The sequence below is a fragment of the Ursus arctos genome, unplaced genomic scaffold (assembly GCF_023065955.2).
Source record: "Ursus arctos isolate Adak ecotype North America unplaced genomic scaffold, UrsArc2.0 scaffold_10, whole genome shotgun sequence".
Taxonomy (NCBI): Eukaryota; Metazoa; Chordata; class Mammalia; order Carnivora; family Ursidae; genus Ursus; species Ursus arctos.
This window is the reverse complement of record NW_026622764.1, coordinates 65,862,372-65,888,192: the sequence shown is the minus strand read 5'-3', so window position 1 is coordinate 65,888,192 and position 25,821 is coordinate 65,862,372. Positions and strand designations below refer to the sequence as shown.

General features: G+C 42.8%; 1 protein-coding gene across 10 annotated transcripts in view; it reads right to left on the bottom strand.

The window, feature by feature from the left end:
- The window catches only part of STARD13 (StAR related lipid transfer domain containing 13), a 513,739-nt gene that overhangs the window by 212,486 nt on the left and 275,432 nt on the right, over positions 1–25,821 (bottom strand). For 2 of the 10 annotated variants that reach the window (XM_044381750.3, XM_026493122.4), the window contains exon 1: positions 16,462–16,824. The exons of the other annotated variants lie outside the window; for them this stretch is intronic. In XM_044381750.3, the coding sequence (XP_044237685.1) occupies positions 16,462–16,585 (124 nt within the window). In that variant the 5' untranslated portion in view covers positions 16,586–16,824. Of the gene's footprint in view, positions 1–16,461; positions 16,825–25,821 lie in introns of those variants that run through there. 10 annotated transcript variants of the gene reach the window in all.

Sequence of the window (25,821 nt, the reverse complement as noted above, 5' to 3'; positions counted from 1 at the left end):
TGCCCTGGTGACATCTGACGAGCCCTCGGGCAACCATGGATATCTGAGGATTCCAGAGAGCAAGGCCATGTGAACAAAAAGGGTGAGTGTTACAATGCGGCTGTTCACGAGAGATTCTCAACTTGTGCATCATGAATTCGTACTTTTCTTCTGGCTTTTTTTTCCCCCTCCTCCTTGCCTCTAGTCAGTGTGTTAGATTAATAATTTCAGCCTTCCAGGAGAGGCTGAGCTTACACAAAATCAAAGAACTCAACTATTTTTAATGAAATTTTATAAAGCCTTTTAAATCATTGACATAAAACCATTCTGTGTATATAGTAAAGTCAGAGAATTATAAGACTTCTTTTTTTTTTTTTAAAGATTTTATTTATTTATTCGACAGAGATAGAGACAGCCAGCGAGAGAGGGAACACAAGCAGGGGGAGTGGGAGAGGAAGAAGTAGGCTCATAGCGGAGGAGCCTGATGTGGGGCTCGATCCCAGATCGTCGGGATCACGCCCTGAGCCGAAGGCAGACGCTTAACCGCTGTGCCACCCAGGCGCCCCAAGAATTATAAGATTTCTTACAAGAATTACAAGAATTCGTTAACTGTTGTAGGTGCCTTGAAAGAAAGAATTTTATCTTATTCATTTTTGGGTCCCTGGTACCTGGTATGCAATCTTGCCTAAAGCAGGTCATCAGTAAATGCTTATAAGTGAGTAAATACAGCCTTTGAGTCCCACTTCAGATCTCTTTTTCAAGAGGATCCTTCTAAAGTAACTATTGCCCAAAAGTCCTCTGAAAAATTGCTCAAGAAATCATATTAGTTTCACTGTGAAAATCGTAGACCACAAGTCTCCGTTATATACCACAGGCATATCAGACACTCGTTTTCACTTTAAATGTGGATCCAAGCAATTGTACCAAGATGTGGAGTGAAAAAGCACTGAGAAGCAAGGCAGGAAACTGGGAAGTCACAGGAGCTCCTGCAGGTTCTGCTAATTTAACTAAAGTCATCATGAAAAGGCACAGAAGACCTCTGGTTCTCTGCAACACCTTTGCAAGAAGAAAGGCTCTCATGGTGATTTTCTAAAGTTGTAAAGCAAGGTCACTTTAAAAAGATAAATATAAAAATAAACAGGGGCTGGTGATGCTTACCTCAAACACTGATGGAAAAAGGAAAATGGATTCATGTGATGATAAAGTCCTAGAGCTAGAAAGGAATTTACAGATGATCTGAGACAGCACCACAGGTCGTGGATGAAACCCAGACTTATCTGGCTTCTTCCCACCTCTCCAGTTTTCTTCACCTGCTCTCCTTCTTGACCCAAGGTCCCATCAATCAGCTTCTAAAAATTATTCACGCAGCTTCATGCCTCTCTGTTTCTTGGCATGTGCTTGCCTTTTCCCTTCCTTAGACTGGAAGTTCTCTCCTTTAAAGCCCAACTCAAGGGTCTTCGCCTTTGCTCGGCAAAGCCAGGCCAAGTTCACCACTCCGTCCTCCGATCTACCCTACATCTTGTGTATTCCGCTGCCACCGCTTTTGTCTACAAGTCCTTGAGAGGAAGACTTAGTGTCCTTTCATCTTTTTATGCTTGGGGCAGAGCAGAGCATCTGAAATATAATATTCATTAAATAAATGTTTCTGAATGAATGAATGAATGAATGAATCTAATTCCTTCCATTCGCGTTAAAAAAAAAAATGGAGGGCCAGAGGTTATTCTCCCTTTCCTTTTAATTAAGCAATGGGTCCCTATGTGACTAGCAGCTAAGTATTTTTTTTTAATAACTGAGATATTAACTAAATTTGATATTTCTGGGAGACCTCTTGTTTCCACTCTTGGTCTCCATTGTCTTTTCTTTTCAAGTTTTACATCATAAACCAGATAACTGTACACAGCAAATTACACCCAAGATCATATCAGGACTCCCTTCCAGGCCGTAAGTCTTCAGAGGACCTGGCTATCTGTCAACCCCTTTTCCCACCATTTTTCCACTCAATCACTGTCCCCCAAGCCCCACCGGCATTCTTGCCTTTCCTCAAACACACCCATGTGCTCCTGCTTCAGGGCTGAGGCCCATCCTACTCCTTCCGCCCAGAACACTCTTTGCCCTAGATGTTTGAATGTCTCTGCTCCGATTTCCTCCTCCCCAGAGAGATCTTCTCTGACCATTGGATGCAAAATAGCACTCCCTTTCATTCTGTAGCACATTTGTTTTTCTTCACACTGTGTTATTCGTAACACATATTATATATTTGTTCGGGATGATCTGTCTCCCCCCACTTAAATGGAAGCTCAATGAGGTTGTTGATTTTGTCTTTTGCTTACTACTGAATCCCCAGGAGCTGGGACAGTGTTTGGCATGGTAGGTACTTAATAAATATTTGTTGAATAAGTTAAGTGAATGAGAACTTGGAGTCACTGTGGAAAAAAAGAATCATATGATTTGGGGTGTTAAAAGAAACTCATTTTTTTTCTCTAGCTCTGTAATTAAAAAAAAAAATGACCAAAAGGGAGCATTTCCATCTTAAATAGAGGAAAAATCGTTATTTAAATTTCAACTATGCTTTCTCCATTTTCCTCACCCAACTCGTGACAACAGAAGTGTCAGTTTCCTTTAGTCATAAAATTTCCAGTTGCCCCTTGGATGGGGGCTAGAGGATGGGGAAAGGTTATCGTGGGGCCACCAGAGGTGAACTCAGAACTTAGGAGGGAGCGATTTTATTTCTTTAATATCCCTCAGTGAGGCAGCAAGGCAGGCTGCCCCGAGAAACACTTAAAAACACATCTCATGGGAAAAGCTTCGCTCTTGAGGGCAAGGTGTAATTTTTCCCTCAAGAAATTTGTACTCTAATTTTGAAAATAGGCGTCTTGCTTACGAATGGATGGCCAAGTATGAATTCACCTATAATCCCCAAAGACACTTGGTATGACATGGAGTTGGACTCTAATCTCAAATTTATCACCAATGAGACACGTGACCTGGAACTGAATTAACTGACTCTCTCTGAAGTTCAATCGACTCTTGTAAAATAAATGGCCTGGACAAGATAATCTACAAGGCTTCCATCTGCTCTAACATTTCATGATTTTTTGAGTTAAAAGAAAGAAGAGGGTAGAATGTTGGCTGGAATTTCCTCATAATATTAAAGAGCTTGAATAAGTAAACATCATGTCTCAATCAATATCAGTTCAACTTTCTGAAGCTTGCTAGGAAGTGATTTCACAAAAGAAGAAAAGGCACTCATTCTTTCATTTCTTCAACAATTAGGTTATTTTACTATGTGGATTATGGAGTAAGAGGTAAAAGACTTTTTTTTAAATGTAAGACAAAGTTTCTCAATTATAGTACAAAAGAAATCTTTCTGGTTTCTGAAGACTAAAACATGCAGCAGAGGGAACAGAAAGACAGACAGAAACTTACAGCCAAATGAGACTATGTGTGTTCCTGGCTGTGCTGGCCTCCGCCGAGTTTCTTCACTTACGCCCTCTTTAAATTGGGGATGATAATCATGACCTCAGCATCTACTCTGATGGTTCGCATGATGACATGTGGGAAGACACTGACTCAGGGGACTGACATGTAACAGGCCCTCGCGGGGCTCCCACCCTCTCACTCCCCTCCACGCACTTCGATCTGGAAGCAGGGGGAGCATCTGGAGATGGGAATGGGCATAGCCAGAATGGCGCTAGCAACAAAACCATGAAGGAATTGACCCAGCCCTTGAAAATGGCTAAGATCTAGTAGGTAGAAGAGAGAGAAAAGTGTTAGACTAGAAGACACGGAATAGGACAAGGCACAGAGCCTCAAATAACCATGAGAGTTTAGAGCCATTTCCAGTCACTGGTGAGAGGACAGGCTGGAAACAAACAACAAAAATCACCTAGGAGGCTTGTTAAAAATGTATACTACGGGACCAACCTCTTCCCCACCCCCACCACACACACACAAAAGTACATTATACTGCTCCCCCCAGGGATGATGTTGATTCAATGGATCTGGGGAGGCATCCAGGGGTCTGTATTTTCAAAGTTTTTCCAGTGGTTCTGATGTGCAGTCAGGTATGGGAGCCATGGGTTTCGTTAACAGCAACTGATGTCTTACACAGCAAAGCTCACCCTGGGCAATAGGAAAGTGACCAGAAGACTGAGCCCTGGTGTTGGAGCCTGGATCCCAATCCCCCTCTGGCCCTCACTGGCCATGGGACCTAGCGTAGTCACATGATTTTTCTTATCCTCGTTCGCCTTGTTTATGTAGTAGAGATCACAGCACCTACCCTGCCTTTCTCAGAGGACTCTTGCAAGAACCTAATGATTTTAAGCCACTGTTATATTACCTTAATAGAAAAACACTTAACTGTAAAGTGTTACACGAATATTCAGGATCATCCTTAACCATCACATTGATTATCATGGGGACCCTGGGATGCCGGGATGCCATGGTCAGCTCCCATCTAATACACCCCGTGGTCACCTTGAGGCAACACCTGTGGTAACCTGAAAATGGTTCCATATTGTCACGATGACACCCCTGAACAGTGACCCCTTCCTAAGTGCTACACTGTGACTCCTCGAGTCTTCAGGGAACAAGTCACTTAACCTCTCCAGGCCTTAGTTTCCTCTTGCATAAGCTGGGGATAATGTTAGCACGCTGGGCCACCGGGTACAACTGCGTGGGCTGTGCCTTGCACGCAGCAAGCAGCCAAGGGGGGCCAGGCAGGCTGAAATTCAGCCCAGGTACACTCACGTAGCTGCATGCCCTCGGGGCTGCATTATCTCAGAGGGGGCACCTTTTTCTAATTCATGAGCCCAGAGAAGAAGCTCTTTTCTAAATCACAGCAAGCTGCTGTGTGTGCTAACAGGGACGCTGGTAGTCCTTACCCTGATGCCTGGGCATCAAATGAGAAAATGCATGAAGTCTTTAGCATTGAGCCTTGCACCCAATGGGGTCCAGCGCAGGTTTGCTGTTAATATTATAATTATCATTAATTCATTCACTCAGCAGACATCCACTGTGCACATTCCGTGTCCCAGCTACTATGCTACGGCAACGGGACTATCCACAGAGAACAAGACACTACCTTTTCCCTGGAGGAGGCTGTGGCTTAGGTGCAAATACAGACACTTGCATAAATCATTAGATTCGAGTTTTGATACAGGAGACCTTGTCCAGAGTGTTATAGCTTGAATTTCTGCATTCTGATGGCTGTGCTAGTAAGGTTTAATTTACTCCTATAGATTTTTTTTATCTGGAAAGGCAAGCTTGTTCAGTCTTTTTGATAAAGCTGTTTGTATCTCCCACACTTCTCATATGTTTAGAGCTAAACAGACAGAATGAGCTTACCAAGCCACTGGCACTTGATTCTCCTTGTGGAATAGCACCTGTGCCCAGCTCAGAACAAGGACCTGCGGTCAGGCAGGTCTCCTTTCCTACAACATGGCCTTGAATGAACTGATGAGGGACAGTATCTGCCTGCTTATTTACTACTCAGAACTACACAAATCATTCTTGTTTGAAGAAGCGTAAGAGCAAATGAAAATTCATCCTTTTTAGTCAATTGCCCAGAAATACTTTGCATTACATAAACTTAATTTCATTAATAAACTTATTAATTTCATTAATAAGCTTAATTTCAAACAAAGGAAAGTGTCCTTTTTAAAAAACATCATTAAATGGGGAGTTGTATGTATAGCTTCCATTAGCAAAGGATTTAACCGTGCACCATCATGAGACAAATTCTAGTCAATTTCAGTGTTTTTCACAGAGACAGATGGACATAATGACAAAACAAAATGTTAGTAGACATGGGCTGAAAATTCCTGGTGATAAATGATAGGCTTTATTACTACCTCTCCTAATTTCCTTTTCTGAGTAAGTAGCCCTAGATGAACCTACACAGGAAATAGCCTTAATGGTTTTAATAGCAGTGGTTAATGAATTAACCCATTATGGGTATTGCAAATAAATTTTTAATTAAGAAAAAGCTTAATTAAGAAGTTTTCAAAACAAGTCCTGGATCTGAAAATCTGGATTACCAAGAGTTGTATAATTTGTCCCAATTTCCTATTCCACCTGAGCACGGCATTACCTTAAAAAAACCGATTAAAATATTTCCTTCAATGTATGTAATAACTAAAATATAATCATTGTAACTGTGTAAACACCAGGGGTAATGTTATTGCTTTATTTCATAATGATGCTGTCAGAATCAATAAACAATAAACTAAAACAAACACACTTTCTCCCGGGAGATCACCTTCCCTAAGGGTGAGGGGCATAGAGCACGTGGATTAGAGATTTGTAGACGCTAAAAGGAGGGCTTTCCAAGGCCTCTTCCAAATCTACTGTCCTGTGATTTTATGCATCCCTTTTCTCTTACTTAAACACCACCAAACCACCGATGAAGGTGAACTCACAAATCAAGGCATGATTCTACAGGAGCCCGGCTTTCCTGGAATACAGGGCCAGCTACGTCATTTGCCAAGCACAGTGCAGGATGAAACCGGGGGCCCTCCATTCAGCGATTGTTAATAATTTCAAAATTGCAACAGAAGAGCATTAAACCAAAGACAGAAGCCTTTTGAGCAGGAGCCTGCCTGAGAGTGGTGCCGGGGCAGCTGAGGTTCTGCAGGTGTTTGCGGGCCCAGGCCTCCCAGGGGCCACCCTCCTGGTCCCATCGCCAGTTCTGGCAGGGGTAGCTCCAATGACACAAAGTACCAATTAGCAGTTGTTGCTGTTGATGGAGGCTGCGTAAGCAGACCCGCATGGAGAACGGCACCGGCAGACATTTTGGGGTGTGCTTCTTGGCTTCTGCCCCCCCTCCTCTCAGAACATCCTATGAAATCTAACACAGAAAGGGAACTCAAAGACTTAGGGCATTAAGTTTCCTTTAGACGCATGGTCTAGTTTTACAGACTCGTTGATCTTTAAAGCTAAATGGGTCCTTAGAGATTATCTAGTCCAACTTCTTTCATTTTAATTAGGTCTCCATTAAATTCCATTTAGGCCAAGGACATGGGAATGAATTCATGGGTGCACAGCCCTAAAGCCAACGGTGATTTTGATGAACAAACCTTAACTGATGATCTCTCAGAAAGACAAAATGTTAGGATAACGAATGATTCATGCTATAACACTCATGGATTACACAAGATGCTGTCAACCATGCTAACAACATATGTAGTATTTGATTTTTTTTTTTTTTTTTAAGCTCAGTCAGGGCAAAGAGAGGAAGGCTAAAGTCTTAGCACTTGGAAATCCCTGAGCGTGGATGGGATCTAGAATGGGTTCATTAGATATAGGAACGGGCTGATGAATCCAGGTGTGAAGGGGGTGAGAGGCTTAGGGCTGGGGTTAAAAGCATCTCCTTTACCAGGAAATGCGTCTCTGCTGCTCTACTTTTCACTTGCATGGACACATACAGTGGACCCTAGAATCACACAGGTTCGAACTGTTCAGGTCTACTGTGCATGCGGATTTTTTCCCAAAAATACAGTGCAGCACTGTAAATGTATTTTCTCTTCCTTACGATATTCTTAATAACATTTTCTTTTCTCTATCTCACATTATTGTAAGAATACAGTATATAAAATATATAACACACAACATATGTGTTAATTGACTGTTTATGTTATTAGCCTGGTCAACAGTGGGCTATTAGTAGGCAAGTTTTGGGGGGAATCCAGAGTTATACCTGGAATTTTAACTGTGCGGGGGTCGGTAGGGGTGTGCGTGTATATATCTATATAAACTCTCATACAATGTTTATGAGGGGCCAGACATTATGCTAAATACTTTGAAAACGTTAACTCATTTAATCCTCATAACAACCCTGTGAGGTAAGTACTATGCTTCTCCTCCTTTTTAAAGATGAGGAAACGAAGGAACATCGAGATTACTTATTTTTCGCAAAGATCCACTGTTTAAGCGGTGGAGGCAGGATTCAAACCCACGTAGTCTTGGGCTCCAGTAGCTGCCCTTAACCCACTAGGTCATGATGCCATGCCAATAATGTCCCATCATGCCCAAATACCAGAAATTGTGCCCTCCACTACTATTATGCTCCAGAAGTAAAATGACGCTCATTTATGACACCGGGCGATCTGTGCTCCTAATGCTTTAGCCATCGCCGTGGCAAATCTGTAATCAACATTACGATGAGGTGATGCTAATTTCAGATACTGATCACCACCACACAGCTGTGATTCTACACCCACGGACACGTCAGAGAGATTCAGTCCCTCTTCTACCGCTACGCCAAAGGAGTAAGAGTGCTCCTTTTCATTTGTCATCATTGCTTTGATTTAGATTTAAGAACAAAAGTCAAACATTCAGCACAAAGCCTCTCTTCTTTCTTTCCAGAAAGAATAAAACAGCCTCTATTGAAATACGTGAAAGTTTTGTTTTACAAACTTTAATGACTATTCATCTTTTCTGTCTATTGCTTACAAAGTCTTTTTTTCAGGCTGAAATAAAGATGTAATTTATTTCCAAGACCACGGGGACGACTCCTCATGGCTAGGAAAGGTGCAATCTATCATTGTTTTTGAAGAGTTCTGGGATGGGGATGCCTGGCTGGCTCAGTCAGTCAAGCATCTGCCTTCAGCTCAGCTCATGATCCCAGGGTCCTGGGATTGAGTCCTGCATCCGGCTCCTTGCTCAGCAGGGAGCCTGCTTCTCCCTCTGCCTGATGCTCCCCCCGCTTATGCTCTCTCCTTCTCTCTCTGATAAATAAATACATAAATAAATAAATATCTTCGAAGAGTTCTGGGATGAATGCAACTCACTGTCAGGCAAAGGAAGGAAACAGCGCCTTGCCTTCCTTATGACGTCATGGCGACAACGCCTACATCCACGTGCAGCGGTACATTAGTGCAACTTACACTGTTAAATATTTGTACTTTTAGGACATCATTCTAGTGATAAGTATCACATTTCAATAGAAAATGTTTTCAAAGATCCTTCAAGGAACCTGGAAATATTTCCATTTTATCTGATGGAAAGAGAAGAAGAGGTATCTGATAAGACTTTCCGGCTTAATGTCATTGCTAGTAAATGTATTAATTTTCATGGGGTTGTACAACAATTACCTCTTGCACTCATTTAATTTCCTATATAGGAAGGAGAAAGAAAAGTATTCACCAAACACAGTCTGCCATGATGAAATACAGGTAAAATACACTGTATTACACAAAATGACAGAACCATAAGAATCTGAAAATTTCGTTTTGAATGAAAACGTCACTAAGGAAATAGTCTGAGAGTATAAAATGGCTTGACATAGCAGATTTGCAAATACAGTATTGTGTAGTCATGGCACATTCTATACTGTCCTTTTGCAATTTCTGGAAGCTTGCTCTATTTCTGGTTAAATAGATGAGTTAAGTGAATCGAGCGGCATAATAAAATTCGTGTGCTTTGCCAGGATAAAACCACAGTACTAAATTAATATCCTGCACTACGGACCCAACAAGCTTTGACAAGGATGCTATTTCATGGCTCAATAAGTACTTATTGACTAACTACAAACATGACAAAAAATGTTTGTCCTTCAACTCGACTGTTTTAGGACTAAACATTCAAGGATTCTGAAAAAAGTCCGGGAATGTTGTAACACTTTTCAAACCACTTTTGTTTTCCTTTTGCAACACCACTCAACTTGCAAAAGAACAGAATAGAAATATACTGTTGGATAAACTCCCAGTAAACTACAAGGTCTTTTAGTAAATTTTTCTTTATAAGTTGTTTTGTTCAACACAAGACATAAAAAACACAACGAAGGCGTATCAATGAATTTCATTAGATATGTGCTCCATGTCTAAATGATCAAGTTGTTGAATCACAAAAATTGTGCCACATGGTCTTCTAGAAGGAATTCCAGCCAACTAGTGGGGCTTGTGAGTCTTACTCAGAGCAATCACCAGCAATTAATGAACACGATCATTTCCAACTCTGGGAGGAAATTGTGTTACTTCGAAGGGTTAGCCAGCATGCTACGGCTAGGTTAGGCCAAGTTTAAGTTACTCTCCTTACAAATGCAAAAATTTAAGACATTATCTATTTTTCTCTGGGAAATTTCCCTTCAGTCAACTTTATTATGGACAAACCATAACTGATTAAGGTCAGTAAATGGATGCGATCCTGGAAACTTCAATACACAGAACTTTTCTTACAAACTAAGCTTTGTTTGATTAGACTGTTTCTGGAGATCATGACACTAGAGAAGTCATCTTTCCAATATAAAGCTTTTACCTCATTATGGGGGGGGGGGCACAAGTTATAATAACCATGGAAGTATTCCTGTTAAGACCACTTTTATTTAATTAGCATATTTTTATCTTTTGTGTATGAGGGCAAACTTGAGCAGTTTTTCCTTCAAATGTTATTTGAAATTTTCAATTTTTACTTTGCAATGCCATTTCTAAATTTCAGAAAAAGGTGTATTTTATTAGTGAGATATATTTTTAACTTTATTTTTTCATTCATCAACAGTTCTGGAACCAAATAAATCTGTCATGAAAGATTATTCAATACAGCACTACTCTACTACTGCTGTAAGAATGCTGAATTTAGAAAAAGTGTTGCTTTTTCTAATTCCCCAGAAATTTAGCACAGGTGTGTATATATATATAGAGAGAGAGTTCACATCCAAATAGTGTGCTCTATCTTTTTTTTTTAAGATTTTATTTATTTATTTGACAGAGAGGGAGAGAGAGAGAACACAGGCTGGTGGAGTGGCAGAAGAAGAGGGAGAAGCAGACTCCCCGCTGAGATGAGAGCCCAATGCTGGGCTGGATCCCAGGATCCTGGGATCATGACCTGAGCAGAAGGCAGACACTTAACCCATGGAACCACCCAGGGGCCCCCAAATAGCGTGCTCTAAATAAAGGATCTCCTAGGATTCTGTCCTTGGCCCCCCTCTTATTTATATTTTTTCCTGAGTAACCCCATCTGTCCTAAGGCTGTATTCTATGGTGGTTACATGCCAATCACTTCTGGATTTATCTGGCTTTGACTTTTCTTCCGAACATGTACTTGTGTCTCCAGCTCTTTGACTTTTACCTTTGGATGTCTAAGAGGCATTTTTGGTCTAGTCTGGCTCAAGGAGAACTCCTTACTCCTCATCTGTCTTATGCCAAAAAACCAAAAAACTAAAAAATCTTCCGTTTGCAGCTGTAACATGCAAATCTGCCAGTGGTCCCCCCCCTCCGCCTACGGCACTACAAACCCAGGAGTTCTTTTTTTTTTTTTTTAAGATTTTATTTTTTTATTTAAAAGAGACAGAGAGTGAGCAAGAGTGGGGGGAGGGGCAAAGGGAGAGGGAGAAGCAGACTTGCAGACTCCCCGCTGAGTGTGCAGCCTGATGCTTGGCTCCATGCAGGGCTCAACTGGGGGCTCGATCCCAGGACGCGGAGATCATGACCTGAGCTGAAGTCAGACGCTTAACCGACTGAGCCACCCAGGAGTCCCTAAAGCCAGGAGTTCTTGATCCCTCCCTCACCTCCAGCACATCAATCTCTCTCCTTTCAAGACATATTCCAAATCTGTCCCTTTCTCTCCATCACGGTCACCCGAGTCCCTGTCACTGTACATCTCTCACCTAGACCACTCTGGTGGCAATATAACAGGGCCCTGCCACTCTTCTGCTTAAAATCCTTTGCTTCCTTATCATATGCGGAACCAAATCCAAATTTCTGGCCCTAGCAACAAGGCCCAGACCTTTTGTTCCCCTGTAACATAGCAAGCTCACTCCAACCCCACTTAAGCAAACCTTCCCCTAGGGGCCAAGAGTATGACCTTGTGCTAGACACAGACTTGGGCGAGTAGTTAATACAAGTCAGTGGCTCTCGGCCAGGCTATTCAGTGGAACCATCTATGGAACTGGAAAAAAATGCTGATCCCCAGGCCTTATCTAAACTGAATCAGAATCTCTAAGCGGCAGCCAGGGCACCGATATTCGTGAAAGACTCCAGATGATTCTATGTGTAGCTAAGGTTAAGAACCCTGATGTAAGTGATATGCTTTCCTTCTCTCTGATCTTAACTGTGTACTTACTTAGATTTTGTGTCACTATTAATACAAATCACATCTAAATGTACTCTCCTTTCAAGAGATGTTAAAAAAAACCAAACAGAAACACCTGGCAGAGTAGGATGGCAAGTGATAATAAAAAGGAAGGACTCTGATATAAAACACATGAAAAGGATCAGCTAGTATCATCCTGTATTTTTAATATCACGGAGCACATTTAGATTTTAATAAGGAACTTTTTTATGGCCCGTGTTCCATTCTTGATCCCACTCTGCCTTAAAGTCCCAATCTCGTGTTTACATCACATCACAGGATGCTACTGTTGACTCTGAGAATGAATGAACCTGTTTTAACATGACAAGAACTCACTGAAATTTGGTGGAATTAGCGTTTCTAATCGAAACTCAAACTTTTCGGTGTCTTAAGTTAGTTTATTCTTGGCAGCAATAGAACTTCCTGTGTCTAAGAGAAATGATTTAAAATGAGACTATAAAAGAGATCAAAAGGCTTGGACATCAATTAGTTCACAAGCTACCTAAACACTGTTGTGTGAGTATAAAGGAATCAAACATATGGATTACATTTCCATTAAAATAGAGTGGGGTTTTAAAATAAAGGAGCAGAAAGCTTTAGAAAACTCATTTGGATTTTCTCAGGCCTTAACATTTGAAAAGTAGTTCAAGCTGCTTACAAACACTAAAAGCTGAAGGGTATGCTGCTGCCTACAGAACTTAATGATGCTATAAAAGTTAAGAATTGTCACCAGTGGAGGCTGATTAGAGATCTGGGGAAGCCAAAAGAACCTGTCACTCACCTACCTTGAAGAAACCTACATTAGGCTTTATGTCAGCATCTCATTCTTGCAGCCCTTGCCTTCTTACAGTGTTTGTCGTGGGCAAGGCACACCACATCAGGGCCCCCAGACAAGCTAGAGGTATGGCTGTTTCAAATCTGCATAAACTCATACACTAACCAGCCCAACAAGATGACTAGGGGACAATAATTTTAGGTATAGGGTTATCTTTGTCACTCCAAGAGTTTTAAAAAGAAAAGAGAGAGCAAGCAATTTTTCCAGTTATCTTTGTTATTCTTTTTAAAACTAAACAGCCTTGGAGAAAGGATTTGAGGTCCATGTGTCTCCATAAAGTTTGGTGTCAGATAAAATGGGCAGAGATGGTCTTTGACTTCTGACAACCTGCATTAGAATCCTGCCTTGAACACTAATTTGTCATCTTGGGAAAAAGTAACAATCACCACCATTATTAGAATAATCAATATTGAGATAACAGGTGAGAAAAAGTCTTGCTGACCCCTATGGGGTTTAGGGTCTTGGGAAATTGAGAAGAGTACATTGGCAAAAATGCCACAATCTGACGAAAATCTGGCAGCTACTACAGAATCGGAGGCCCAGGACAAGCTCCCAATATCAATCCTTCTTTAACTTAAACCTTTTTTAATTTTGTAATAAAATGGACATATTTGAACACCATTCACATTTTGTCCTTCTATTCATCACCTGTGTTGAAATTCTTTTTCTGATTATGTATAATCCCTTCCTTCCTAAATATGGCCCCACAGCACAGAAATCTACAGGCTTCAGTATCGTTCTATTTTTTTGTCTTTCTGTCTCATTGACAAGACAGCCTTTCATGAAGAGAAGTAAAAGCGAGTTAGAATAAGGATTTCCTTCCTTCGGGTGTAAAGGAGTAAAAGGGAGACTCAAATACTTTCAGAATGCTCTAGACAGTAAATACGAGTTTGTTATAAAGCACTCTGAACGCTGTCCTATTGACTAAAGGTAATAAGAAGAAAATTTTAGGGAGATTAAAGAAATCCCAGCACACAACTTTTATCTGATACAGGGGGGAAAAAAAGCCAAAACAAAACCTTAAAAAAAAAAAAAAAAAAAAGCCCAGTATCATGTCTTGGCAGGGTGGATACTCTCTGGGGCACATTCACATAGTTGGTTATTCGGATATTGTGAAAAGAACCATATAAAGAACACTTTTACAAATGAAGAACACTTTCACCTAGAATTGATGCCAACATTAATAACTTAAGTATTTCAGTGTCTCATGGCCAAAGTTCCATATTTTAGCTACCTTAGCAAGAAAACCCAAGAAAATCAATTTGCATCTAAAAGCTCCTTCATGGAGTTGGCTTGGTTTTGTGGCAAGCATCCCAGCTTGCTTCGAGAAGCAGAAGTTGAAGTCTGCTTCACAGAGGATTGTTTGGTGCTAGTTGAATAACCCCCTGGCATCCACTGTTAGCAGAGTGGTAAGCAGATTATGGGTAAGCAGATATTAATATTCTGATTAAACATTTTAAAACCTCATACCACTATTTAAAAAAAAATAATCGCACTACTCTGGAGAACTCTTATACTTACCCTTCTGAAGCCACTTCTAGCCTTAATTTCTATATACTCGTGATCTTAAAATTTCTACCTATGGTTTATTTCCCCGAATCAAAACTTTTTCTCTCCACCACATTAACTGAAATGCAATGTCTAAAATTCACGTGAACAGATGACTTTCCTGGACAGCCTTCATGGTTTTAAGTCTTTACATTTCATTCTCTTCCTTCCCAGATCTCTTTTTGAAAAAGACAGGGCTGCAGTCATCTTTGGCCTCAGCTTCTATAAAAACCCGGCACAGCCTTGGCAGCCCTCCTGGAAAGACTTGTTTCCTGAAGATCCATTGATTTAACAAACTTAACAAACTTAAATAACAGAAGCTATGAAAGAGACTTTTGCAGTGAGCATTCTGAAGTTATGAAGCAACAAACATTTACTAGACCACAAAAATTTCTCTAACACCATCCATCATGTAGATTATACAATTTAGCACGATAACAGGGAAAGTTACTAATTGTTATTAATCGAGGTCTGCAATGCACACACAGGTCTTTAAAAATCAAAAGTCAAACCTACTGGCTACCACAACTTATTTCTGGGTCCAGATTGAAAAGTCTGTTTATTTCTTGGGTGCTTACTAAACGGGGCCACTCTGTTGGACAAGAACCATGGGATGAACATTTTATCCTGAGAACACTGAGTGTTGAAATCATCTGTAATCCCTCCTTCTGATTTGACCAGTTAGCTTGATAAAGACCCAATGATCAAGGAGAGATACAGACGCTGGGCACCCACTTTGGAATGCCCTCAGGCTGATGGGGAGAGGTGGCTGCATGACTGTGGGAGCAGAACATCCAGCAAACTAGTTCCACAGTTCTACTTTAAGGAAAAGGGGAGGAGCACAGAGAAGTTAAAATCTCCCATTCTCACCCTTGGCATCCCTTCCCTCTGTCCAGACTTCATACCTTCTTCTTCTCTAGAACTCTCTTCCATCCTTGTGGTCACTGACCAACTCAGGAGATATTGCTGGAGAGACGGGAGGCAACAAGGTCCAGAGACTGGGCTGGTGGTCAGCCCAGGGACCCTCCCAACCACACTTCCCCCAACCCCTGAAACATCTTCTAGCAGCCAGCACTTGGGAAAAGTGATCCTAAATCCTACACTGCTCTGGAACTGTGCGTAGGGCGGCTTTCCCTTATTGGGGCAGGTATGATGCGGTGACTAACCCGACCTACAGCTCTGAATGAGGGCTCTGAGAAGGCTCAGACCACTCACTGCATCCGTGGCCCTACAAGGAGATGGTTCCACGGAGCAAGCACAGAAGTAAGGTCACAGCGTGGGAAGGCTGGGGGAGGTGCTAAGGAGGAGGCTGGCGTTCTGACCCAAGCAAGTATTCTTAAGGACCCCTTAGCTCAGAATAATCACCTCTTCTCTTCCTCTAATTCAGGGCAATAGATTCCAAAAAGGAGGCCCCTCTTTTGTAATCCCAAAGTGAGGAGAGCACGATTCATAGCAGGACAGGGATTGTGAGCAGCCATCTACTTGCACCAACAGTTGTCCACCTGTCTTTCCCCAAGTCCTGCCCCTCTGCCCCCCAAACATCTGGTCTCCCAGAACTTTGGATATGTTCCCTTGCTTTGTACCCCTCCCCCCCTCCTCCACCCCCGGCACGCAGTGGATGTGCCCCGCGTGGAAAAGGCGACGTTGGAAGAGACGCAGCCCTCGTGGAGTGCCCCTTGCGCTGGGCACTCATTCATTCCCTGGGTGGAAGGCGGAGGAGCAGGGGCCAGCCGGGCGCCGCGGCCGCCCGAAGGAAGACTCGCCAGGTAAGCCCGGCGGCCGCTCTCGGCCCCGCGTGTAGCGTCCCGCCGGGCTGTCAGCGCGCGCGCGGGGCGGAACCCACACCCACGGGGCAGCGCGGGCGCTCGGGCCGGGCCGGCCCGGGAGGGGTGAGCGCGGTCGGCTCCGCTCAACCCCTGGCTCTGAAAAGCCTGTGCCGGGGAACCCAAAGCGGCGGCGGGCGGTGGGCCGGACGCACCACGCCGCCGGCGCCTCTTCCTGCCCCGCGGCCCCGGAGTCTCGCGGGCACCGACCTGCCAGCCGTCGCTCCCGGACGTTTTTCCACAGCAGATCCCAGGCTCTGGCCGTGGAATCCCGCAACTGCTCACTGATGGACCGCCTGAGCTGCGTCCGGAAGGGTTTCCGTTTGCTGGTCATTTTAGATCCGTCCTCATAACGACCAGCGGGCTCGCCACCGCTACTCCCGCGTGGCCCGCAGCTCAGACTCCCGGAGACTCGAGACGCCCGGCGCGGGACGCCCGGTGGGGTCCCGGGACCCGCCGCGGGCGCGACATGGGTCCGCCGCCGTCCCGCGCTGGGGCTGCTCGGCGTGCGCGGGCCGGGATGCGCCGCCCGCCCGGGAGCCGAGCAAGGTTAACCTCTGCGCTCCGTCTACTCCTCTACTCCTTTCCCACTTTCCCTCCCTCCTTCCCCTCGGCTGGGCGCTCCGCCGCTCCCCTCCCTTCCCCTCCCTCCCCTGCTCTCCCGGACTGTCTAGCGCCCCACTCCTTCCCCCAGCGAGCTTTTCCTCCCTTCCTCCCTCCCTCGCCTAAACCTGACAGCCTGGCCCCGATGGCCCCCACTCACGGAGTTTCCACCCCCTTTTCAGTTTCCCTCGCAGATCAGGGGCTGTACCATATTCCTATTTCTTGATAGTTTCCATTTTTCAGTTTCAGAATCGCCACCATCACAACCACCGTAACACAAATTTTAAACTATGCCACAGCTGGTGCCATTATAACTCATCATAGTTTTCCTGAATTCAAGTCACTTGAAATCATCTATTCAGTTTGGCTGACATTCTTTTGGAGTTGGATACTAGTGTTCTAGGATTTTATGTTAATCTTTCCTGATTTTATCAATGAAATGATGACCTGGCTGCAATCAACAATCAAATGATTTAAAGAGTCGAAGTATTACAGCCACTGTGTTGGAGGAAAAGAACTTGTAAAGATTAAGGTCAAACCGCCAGGAACCCCACATTAAAGAGATTTACATACCGTGGAAAAGTATTAGAATCTGCATGCGCTTTTAAAAAGTAGATATTATGAGGAAGTGAAATATGAAAATTGAAGAATTTTTAGGTATTTTTTAGTCAGTAACATGAGGCAGGCTTATAATCAGAAATTAACTGACTCCTGCAGGGAAGAGAGAGGAAAGGCGCTGGCTCTTCTACGAATACCTGAAAAGGTGATGTCCAGGTCATTTTACTGGGCTCCAAAGCCTCACTCATAAGATGAGGACAATGCTAGTTCAGGCCTCAGGGTGTCCTGCTGTTCTCAGTGTTTTGCTTCTAAAGTGCTCAGGGGACCTCAGAGAAAGTAATTTTGACAACATTTGATGTAATTCAGCGACGTGATTAATGTCACACATTCCAAATTTGGTGACAGGAATTGAAATATTTGAAATATTTCAAATTGAAATATTTCAAAGAGAATTATTCAAACAGTAAAATTTCTGAAATCTCATTTCTTTTAAAATGTCTTTGAACGAGACTGCCAAGAACCAGTTTAGTCAGCTGTGTTTTGTTTTGTTCTGTTTTTTTTAATTTCAGGTGCTCCACGTGAACTTTGAAAATTAAACTGTGGAGTCCTTTCTCTATTATACAAACTGCTACTAACTTAAGGAGTGGGAACTATCAGCCAGTCCAAGTCCTCTTGCTATAATTCCACACTTTTAGTAAATATTCCCTCCACTAGTTTATACTGTTGCTAGAAAATGGGGGGAGAAACGATGGTAAAAAGAATCTTTAATCGTCTTATTTTGTTGTCTTAAATAACCAAAAATGTTCACTAATGAAACACACTTCAGAATGAGCTAGAAAGTAATGATTGAGCTCTTGTGCGCCATCCTGATAAACCTTTGAAATTGTCAGTTATGAAGCAATAAGTCATGGATCAGAAATGGACTGGAAACTATGGCAGCCAGTTATAGACTAATCCAGATAGCTTTCTGGACCCATGCCAAATACCCTTTTGATTACATCCTCTGTTTTGTATGCATGTAAGCTGGTATCGAAATTCTCTGGAAGGAGAAAGATCTGTGTTATCTTAAAGTGACTGCTATACAGTATAACAACAACATGTTTCACAATTACATGCCCAGGGAAGCTGTGTGTTTAACTTTTAAAAAGGACCTAATTGAATCAACGGTAGGCAGGAGTTGTAACAATGTTTGCGCAGGAATAGAACAATACAAGGGAGAGTCCAGCTATTTCACTAATCATTTAGCTCCAAAGATCCTGGACCCCTACTACTTTTCTATTTTAATACATATTTTACATTCAGATGGCATGGCTTAGGGGTTTTCTTTCAATGATGAATTTGAAGATGAATTCGTGCAGTGCAAATTTGTTTAGTTCTGGTTGTAGAAGAGTCCCTGAATTCAGGTCTGTCCAAGAGAAGCCAGAGGAAAGACTCAAGTGATCTTCCTGGAACAGGTGCCGCCTGAGCAGCTTATGCCACACAGCTCAGCCCAGCTCCCTGCCTGGCCCAGCTGCCAGCCTTGCTGCAGGAAATCTCACAGCTGTGCACACGCTGCCGCCACAAATGCAAGGCTTCCAAACTCACGGGAACCTCAGGGCTCCTTGGAGTCTTGTATACAGGCCCTTAGCATCCACAAGCCCTATCTCAAAGCGGAACCTTCAGTGAAACTCCTTTAAAGACACCCCCCCACCCCGCCCCAGGGGCTTCACCTTGAGCAGATGACAATAAAGTCTACTTCAGAGAAAAGAAATCCCCACCCCTGCTATCTAAAAGAGGCACCTCTTCCTACTAAGACCTAGTCCTCCACCTGCGCTCTGTTTACCGACCTTTCTTGTCCCTATGAGGACTTGACTACATCGGTCATTGCCTCTATGTCCTTTACCCTCAACCTTCCTCCCAAGAGGCTCACCCTTCTTTAAACCAAACCAAAACCCCCATAGCAAGCTGTGCTGCCTCTATCCTGTATCTCTTGGAAAAAGAAATCTTCCCTTATCAACCCTGCAATCTGGCCTCCCTCACTACTTCACTGAAACCTGTCTTGCCAAGGTCACCACTAATTGTCTGGTTGCTAAAGCTATTGGATGTTTTGCGTTGTTGTTGTCCTTTCTAGGTCATGTGGACAATGGGACACTGCTGACCATTCGATTCCTCGTGACACTGGCTTGTCTCATGCCGGTCAGGCCACGCGGCTGAGGTGTTTGTCCTCAGAGCTCCTCTCCCACCCCCTCACTGTTGGCATTCCCTAGGTTTCAGTTTTCAGCCCCCTCCCCCCTTTTCCTCATGCTTTTGTGTCCTTGGGTGATTGTATTCCCTCCCAGAGTTTCATCCTTTACCTCTCAGGACCCAACTTGGTACACACAAAAGTACTTGTGTTTAAGAGTGCGGCTGGGGGCGCCTGGGTGGCACAACAATTGAGCGTCTGCCTTCCGCTCAGGGCGTGATCCCGGCATTACGGGATCGAGTCTCACATCGGGCTCTTCCGCTGTGAGCCTGCTTCTTCCTCTCCCACTCCCCCTGCTTGTGTTCCCTCTCTCTCTGGCTGTCTCTATCTCTGTCGAATAAATAAATAAAAAATCTTTAAAAAAAAAAAAAAAAAGAGTGCGGCTGGACACAGAGGATCATAGGGGAAGGAAGGGAAAACTGAAGGGGAAGAAATCAGAGAGGGAGACAAACCATGAGAGACTCTTAACTCTAGGAAACGAACTGAGGGTTGCTGGAGGGGAATTGGGCCAGCGGGGGGGGGGGGGGGGGGGGGGATGGGGTAACTGGGTGATGGGCATCAAGGAGGACATGTGATGTATTACATGCAACTGGTGAATTACTGAACTCTACATCTGAAACTAACGATGTACTACATGTTGGCTAATTGAATTTAAACCATTTTTTAAAAAAAAATTTTATTTATTTGTCAGAGAGAGAGCACAAGCAGGGGGAGCAGCAGGCAGAGGGAAAGCAGGCTCCCCGCTGAGCAGAGACACCAAGGTAGGGATCAATCCCAGGACCCTGAGGTCATGACCTGCGCCGGGAGGCCAACACTTAACCCACTGAACTACCCAGGCCCCTTGGCTAATTAAATTTAAATTTTAAAAAAAGAGTTTGGCCAGAGGCAGAGTTGTGTTTGACTCTGGCAAGTTTCTTCCCCTCAATACCACCTACCTATAAGATTATCTTGTGGATTTAATGAAATAATCCACTTGGCACCAAGAAAGGATTCAACAGTGAATGCTACCCGCAGCTGCTGTTCTATCGTTATCATTATCACATTGCTGTCCTATCCCTCATCTTTCCTGAGCCGTCTAAGGGACCTTTCCTGACACCCAATCTAAATAACTTCATTACTTCCTCTCGTGGCATCCACGAGTGTTATAATTTTCTCTATAGCACGTATCACTTCGGACATCTTCTTGTTTGTTTGTGGTCTGTCTCCCAGGCAAATCTGGAGCATTATGAGAGCAGAGGCCTTGTCTGCCTGACTCACTGGTGCGTACTCAGCGCCTAGAACAGTCCTTGACAGTAGTGTTCAGTAAAAACTTGTGGAATGCATGATCATACCCCAGCACTGTGCATCATTTGCCTTACTAATGGGTGTCTCTGAAATCCTCCCCGAGAACCTGCTCTTCCCTCTCCAGTTCCTGTGCTACCCGCTGATGCCACCGACCGTTACACACATGTCCAAGACAGATGCCTAAAACGCATTCTAAATTCCTCCAGAATTCCTGATATCATTTCAATCTTTCTCTGCTTCTCCATCTCCAATGGACTGGAGTTTGGTCAAGTTTCTTCTTTCCTCCCCCGAATTTCTTTTTATGAGATTCACTTTGGAAAGCTATTGCCCTCACTCAGCTCTGTCTTTATACATTCCCTCTGCTGACAGACCTTCCTCTACTTTTTTTTTCCCTTCTTTGCACTTATCCTTCAGGAATCAATTCAGATGTCAACTCCTCCTGAAAGCCTTCCACAAATCCCAGTGACTGGTGTGTTCCTCCTCTCCCATGTTCCTATAGGACACCTTGGGCCCAGCAATCACAGAGCACTGTGGGTAGCTGTTTTCTCTCAGCCACCCTGTCCCCCATCCCCCAGTCCTGAGTTCCCCCTGCTGGGACTAGTACATTTATTTCTGAATCCCATGTGCCTTTCTTACTGAACAGCCCATAGTGGGATCCTTTTCTGACTGAATATATATTCTATTGTAGTTTTAGATGACTGGTTATTACTAGGGTCTGTTCCTTAGTATAAATATAAATTTTAATTATGCCTGTGGCTGTGCTGCTTCATTATCATGAATTATCCCTCTCTTTTCTTATGTCAAGTTTAGTAATTTTAAATATAGAATACATAATAATGATTATGGTTTTTAAATACAGAAAATTATAAATAGAACCAGTAAAATTGATAACATCTGAAAATTTTCCTTTTCAGTTTTTTCTTTGCATGTTTAAAAAAGCTGGAATAACTTTCATACCAAATTTTGAAAATTTTTTCACTTAGTACTAGATTGTGAGAATGTTCCCTGTCTATTGAGTTTTTTAAAATACAGTTTTCAGTGAATACGTACATTTCTGTTGGGTAGACACATCATAACTTACTTTAAAACCTTCACAAGTTTGGACATTTCATTCCAAATTTCTGAAATTACAAATAATACTACGATTAACAACTTTGGCTATAAAGGAGAAAAAAGATATTTTTTTTCTTCATCTTCTCTTAATGCTATATAATTAAGACTCATCACCATTGCACCCACAACCGCAAGTAAGAAGCAGGACTTGCCACCCACCCTCCTATGTATAAGAATGCCAATGACTCTGCAATTCTATTAACTTATCTCTCCTACTCCCCCTTCTCATCCAACCCATCCCGTGCCATCACTCCTTATACCTCAGAATGGAGATGTGTAGGGATGCCTGGGTGGCTCAGTCCGTTAAGTGTCTGTCTCTGGCCCAGGTCATGATCTGAGGTCCTGGGATCGAGACCCACATCAGGCTCCTTGGTCAGTGAGAACCCTACTTCCCCCTCTGCCTGTCGTTCTCTCTGACAAATAAATAAATTAAAAAAAAAAAGAATGGAGAAGTATATTCTGCTCACATGCTGAGTATTTTGAGCCTCGCTTAAAAAAAGAATTCCATTTCTTCTAACTGTACCAGGCCTGCAAACCTTTGTCGGGAGCCTATGGTTATGACCCATTATTTCATGTTGTTTTTCAGCTTTATTGTAGGAAATTACCTTCCTTACAGTGACCCATTTCCCCTCACTGCACAATAGAAGGGTAAAGAGCTCAGTGTGATTCTTTCCATGCATGCTCTTTCTCCCAGAGAAACGTGATGTGGCAGCCATTCCTTCAGTGTTCCCTTCAGGCTACATTTCAGGGTCTTGTTATAGAGACTCCAAAATGCAATCTCATATTATTTATTTCCTCATAAAAAATGTTGCTGAAAGTTCTGGAGAAGCTGGCTTTCATGCCGGCTCCTTAGCTCATCGTCACCAATCTGTACCTGTCCCAGTGGGTGTGTCTTAGTGCCCCACTGCCAAGTTCTGAATCTGCCAATCTTCTAACGCTAACAGTTGTGATTGCTTTTGGGTTTTGTTCTGTTAATTGAAATATTGCTGGGCTCCATGCTTTCTTGGAAGCAAATTTAATGTTAGCTGTGAGCTCTGCATTGCCGATCAAAATCTTTGGCTATGTTTAGTATTTTCCTCATGTACACTGATAAATGCCTGGAATCTTCAGCCTTAATGCCATGTCATAATATTTCTTCTCACATATGGTAATTCCTTTCTGCATGTTTCATGTATGGTTTGGGGACTATGATTACCACACAGGAGATCCTGGGTCAGTGTGTCACAAATCACTTATTGTATTCACAGGCTACTGGCATGGAAGAAGTGTCTAGAGATTGGAATCATCTTGATGCCGGCTTGTGGACACCCTGCGGCATTCTTCAGCCTGTTTATTCAGCCATAAAGTTTGAACAAATGTAACTTCCTACACAACCATGCTTTATTACATTGATACAGGCAAATTGACCAGTTAAGACTCATCCATTTTGCGATGACTGCCCGTATACAGAGGCTAGTTTTAGACCTCAGCATGTTTTGGGGACACTCAAACATACACTGGGAAGCACTATCTTGGTGCTACCGAGCTCTTTAAGGTCAAGAAACATATCCTCTGAAGAGCTGGGAAAGGCAGCTCCCTGGCTTGCTTGGGCAGTAAGGTGGTGAGGCAAGTAAAGGAGGCAGGTGGATACCCTGGCTCCCACCAACCGGCTGTGTGATTTGGACAAGTTACCATTCTTTTCTGTTCCTCAGCCTTGGCATCTATAAATGGGAATAATAATAGTGCTTCCTTCAGAGGGCTTTTGGCAAGAATCCAGGGCAATAAAACATGGAAAATACTTAGAATGGTTCCTGTCATATAATGAGCACTCATTAAATGTTAGCTATATTACCATTATTTGGCCTACATCAATTCTGCAATTCTCATGAGATTCCAGTCCAGCTAAATTTTGCATAGCATCATACCAAATAACAAGAAGACACTAAAGAGTGGCAGAGAATAGCGATGAACTGGGGAGGAATAAGACTGGAATTCAAATCTCAGCTAGGAGAATGATGAGTCGCAGGACCGGTGGAAGCTACTTAACCTCCCATAACGTCAGTTTCCTTACTTGTCAAATGCAGACAAGAACATTTGCTCTACTTGCCCTGATCAGACTTAAACTATATGTGAGAGAGGCTTATCAATTCAAAATGCTATCCCAATGGAAGCTGTTGTAGATAACAGGAAACACTGGGGACGATCTACGTTTGGAGCTGGTACACTGCCTACTTAAATACATTAAAAAAATGTATTCATTCAACAAATGTCTTTATCTTGAGTGACACAGCTTTTCTCTGGTGGCCCTGTGTTCCACCTGCTGACATGATTTCAAGGCCGTTAAGTGTGTGGTGTGGACTCTCGGAAGGGGTGGGGACCCTCACCCCCTTCCCTGGGCCAACCTCCCACTGCCATTCTACTTACTCCACAGATAGGTACGGAGCAAGTCTTTGGCCTCTTTAAAGATAGGCAGCATATTCCACATTCTAGAGGCAAATCTTTTGGTGAGATCTCAGCAAGAACTCCCAACTTGTTACTTAACCTGACTAGATATGGCATTAACTTTAGGAATTTTTTCACTAATAAGCCTTTGCCCTAGGTAAGCACTATGCAGGATAAAGCACTTTGTATAGATTACCTAATATAACAAATGCAAGAAGTAGGCATTCACCTTTAAAAAAAAAAAAACTGGCAAAGAAACAGGCTCAGAAAAGTTATAGGACTAGATTATCAGCTAATAAATTGCAGAACCAAGACTCAAGGCTGATCTCTGTGGCCAATTCCAGCTCTCATTTGACTCCCCCTTGCCCCTCACCATCTAAGCTAATAGTATTTTTCCTCCCTTGTTCGTAGAACTTAAGAGGTTGTGGGACAATACATTATAATCACTTAAGAAATGTCATCTCTGTCAGTCACGAGATTAAGCCTATTTCATTATTTAAAGTAATCTAGAGTTGACTTGTATTCAAATCTTTCATTAAAGCTCCTGGAAGAAGTCTGGTTATCTAATAAAATTTCTGGGGTTGAACCCATTTTCATGAAATGAGGACCTCAAAATAACTCTGGGTCCCCTAGTCCCTGATTTTTTCAGATGCAATGAGGGGCTACGAGGACAAAGACTGACTTTTGTCAATACCCAGTGACACTTTCTTGTTGTCACTAACAACACTATAGTGAGTATAAACAATATTATAAAGTATATTTCAATTTCTGATATTTTAAAAAGTGTAAACTTCAAAATGTACCTCTTCAACAGAAGTTGTCCAAAAGCAGCTGATTTTGCAAATGTTAAGTGTTTTCCTGTTAGCGCCTTATAATAATGTGGTGAATACAAAGGGAGTTATGTTGAAGAGTTTCTGGGGCAATGGAAATTACTTTTTTCATGTAATATGTATTTTTCTCCTGTCTTCTCTTAGTTGAGCACTTTTTCCTTCCATATGGGGTAATGCTGTGTTTTCTTTATCACTTCAGTTGTGCCCCATTGGTCATTCATTACTAATAATATATTTTTAGTATAATTTATTTTTAGTAAAATACTTTGCAGGTATCATTGAAAATAAAACCTCCTGATATTAATTAGGAAAAATTACAAGTCCAAATCCATCCTGGGAGTCTGGGAGATCGTTCCGGATTTCATGGCTATTATTGCCATATCTATTCTATTTGTGTGACCGGGGCCTCTGTTTCATGTATCTTTGCATTCCTTGTGCCTGGAACTGTGCTTGGCACATGGCATTCTCAAAGAAAATAAATAAAATGGATGACTGAACTTGATTTTCTTAACTTGTAGGTCTCTGCATACCTCTCGCTTC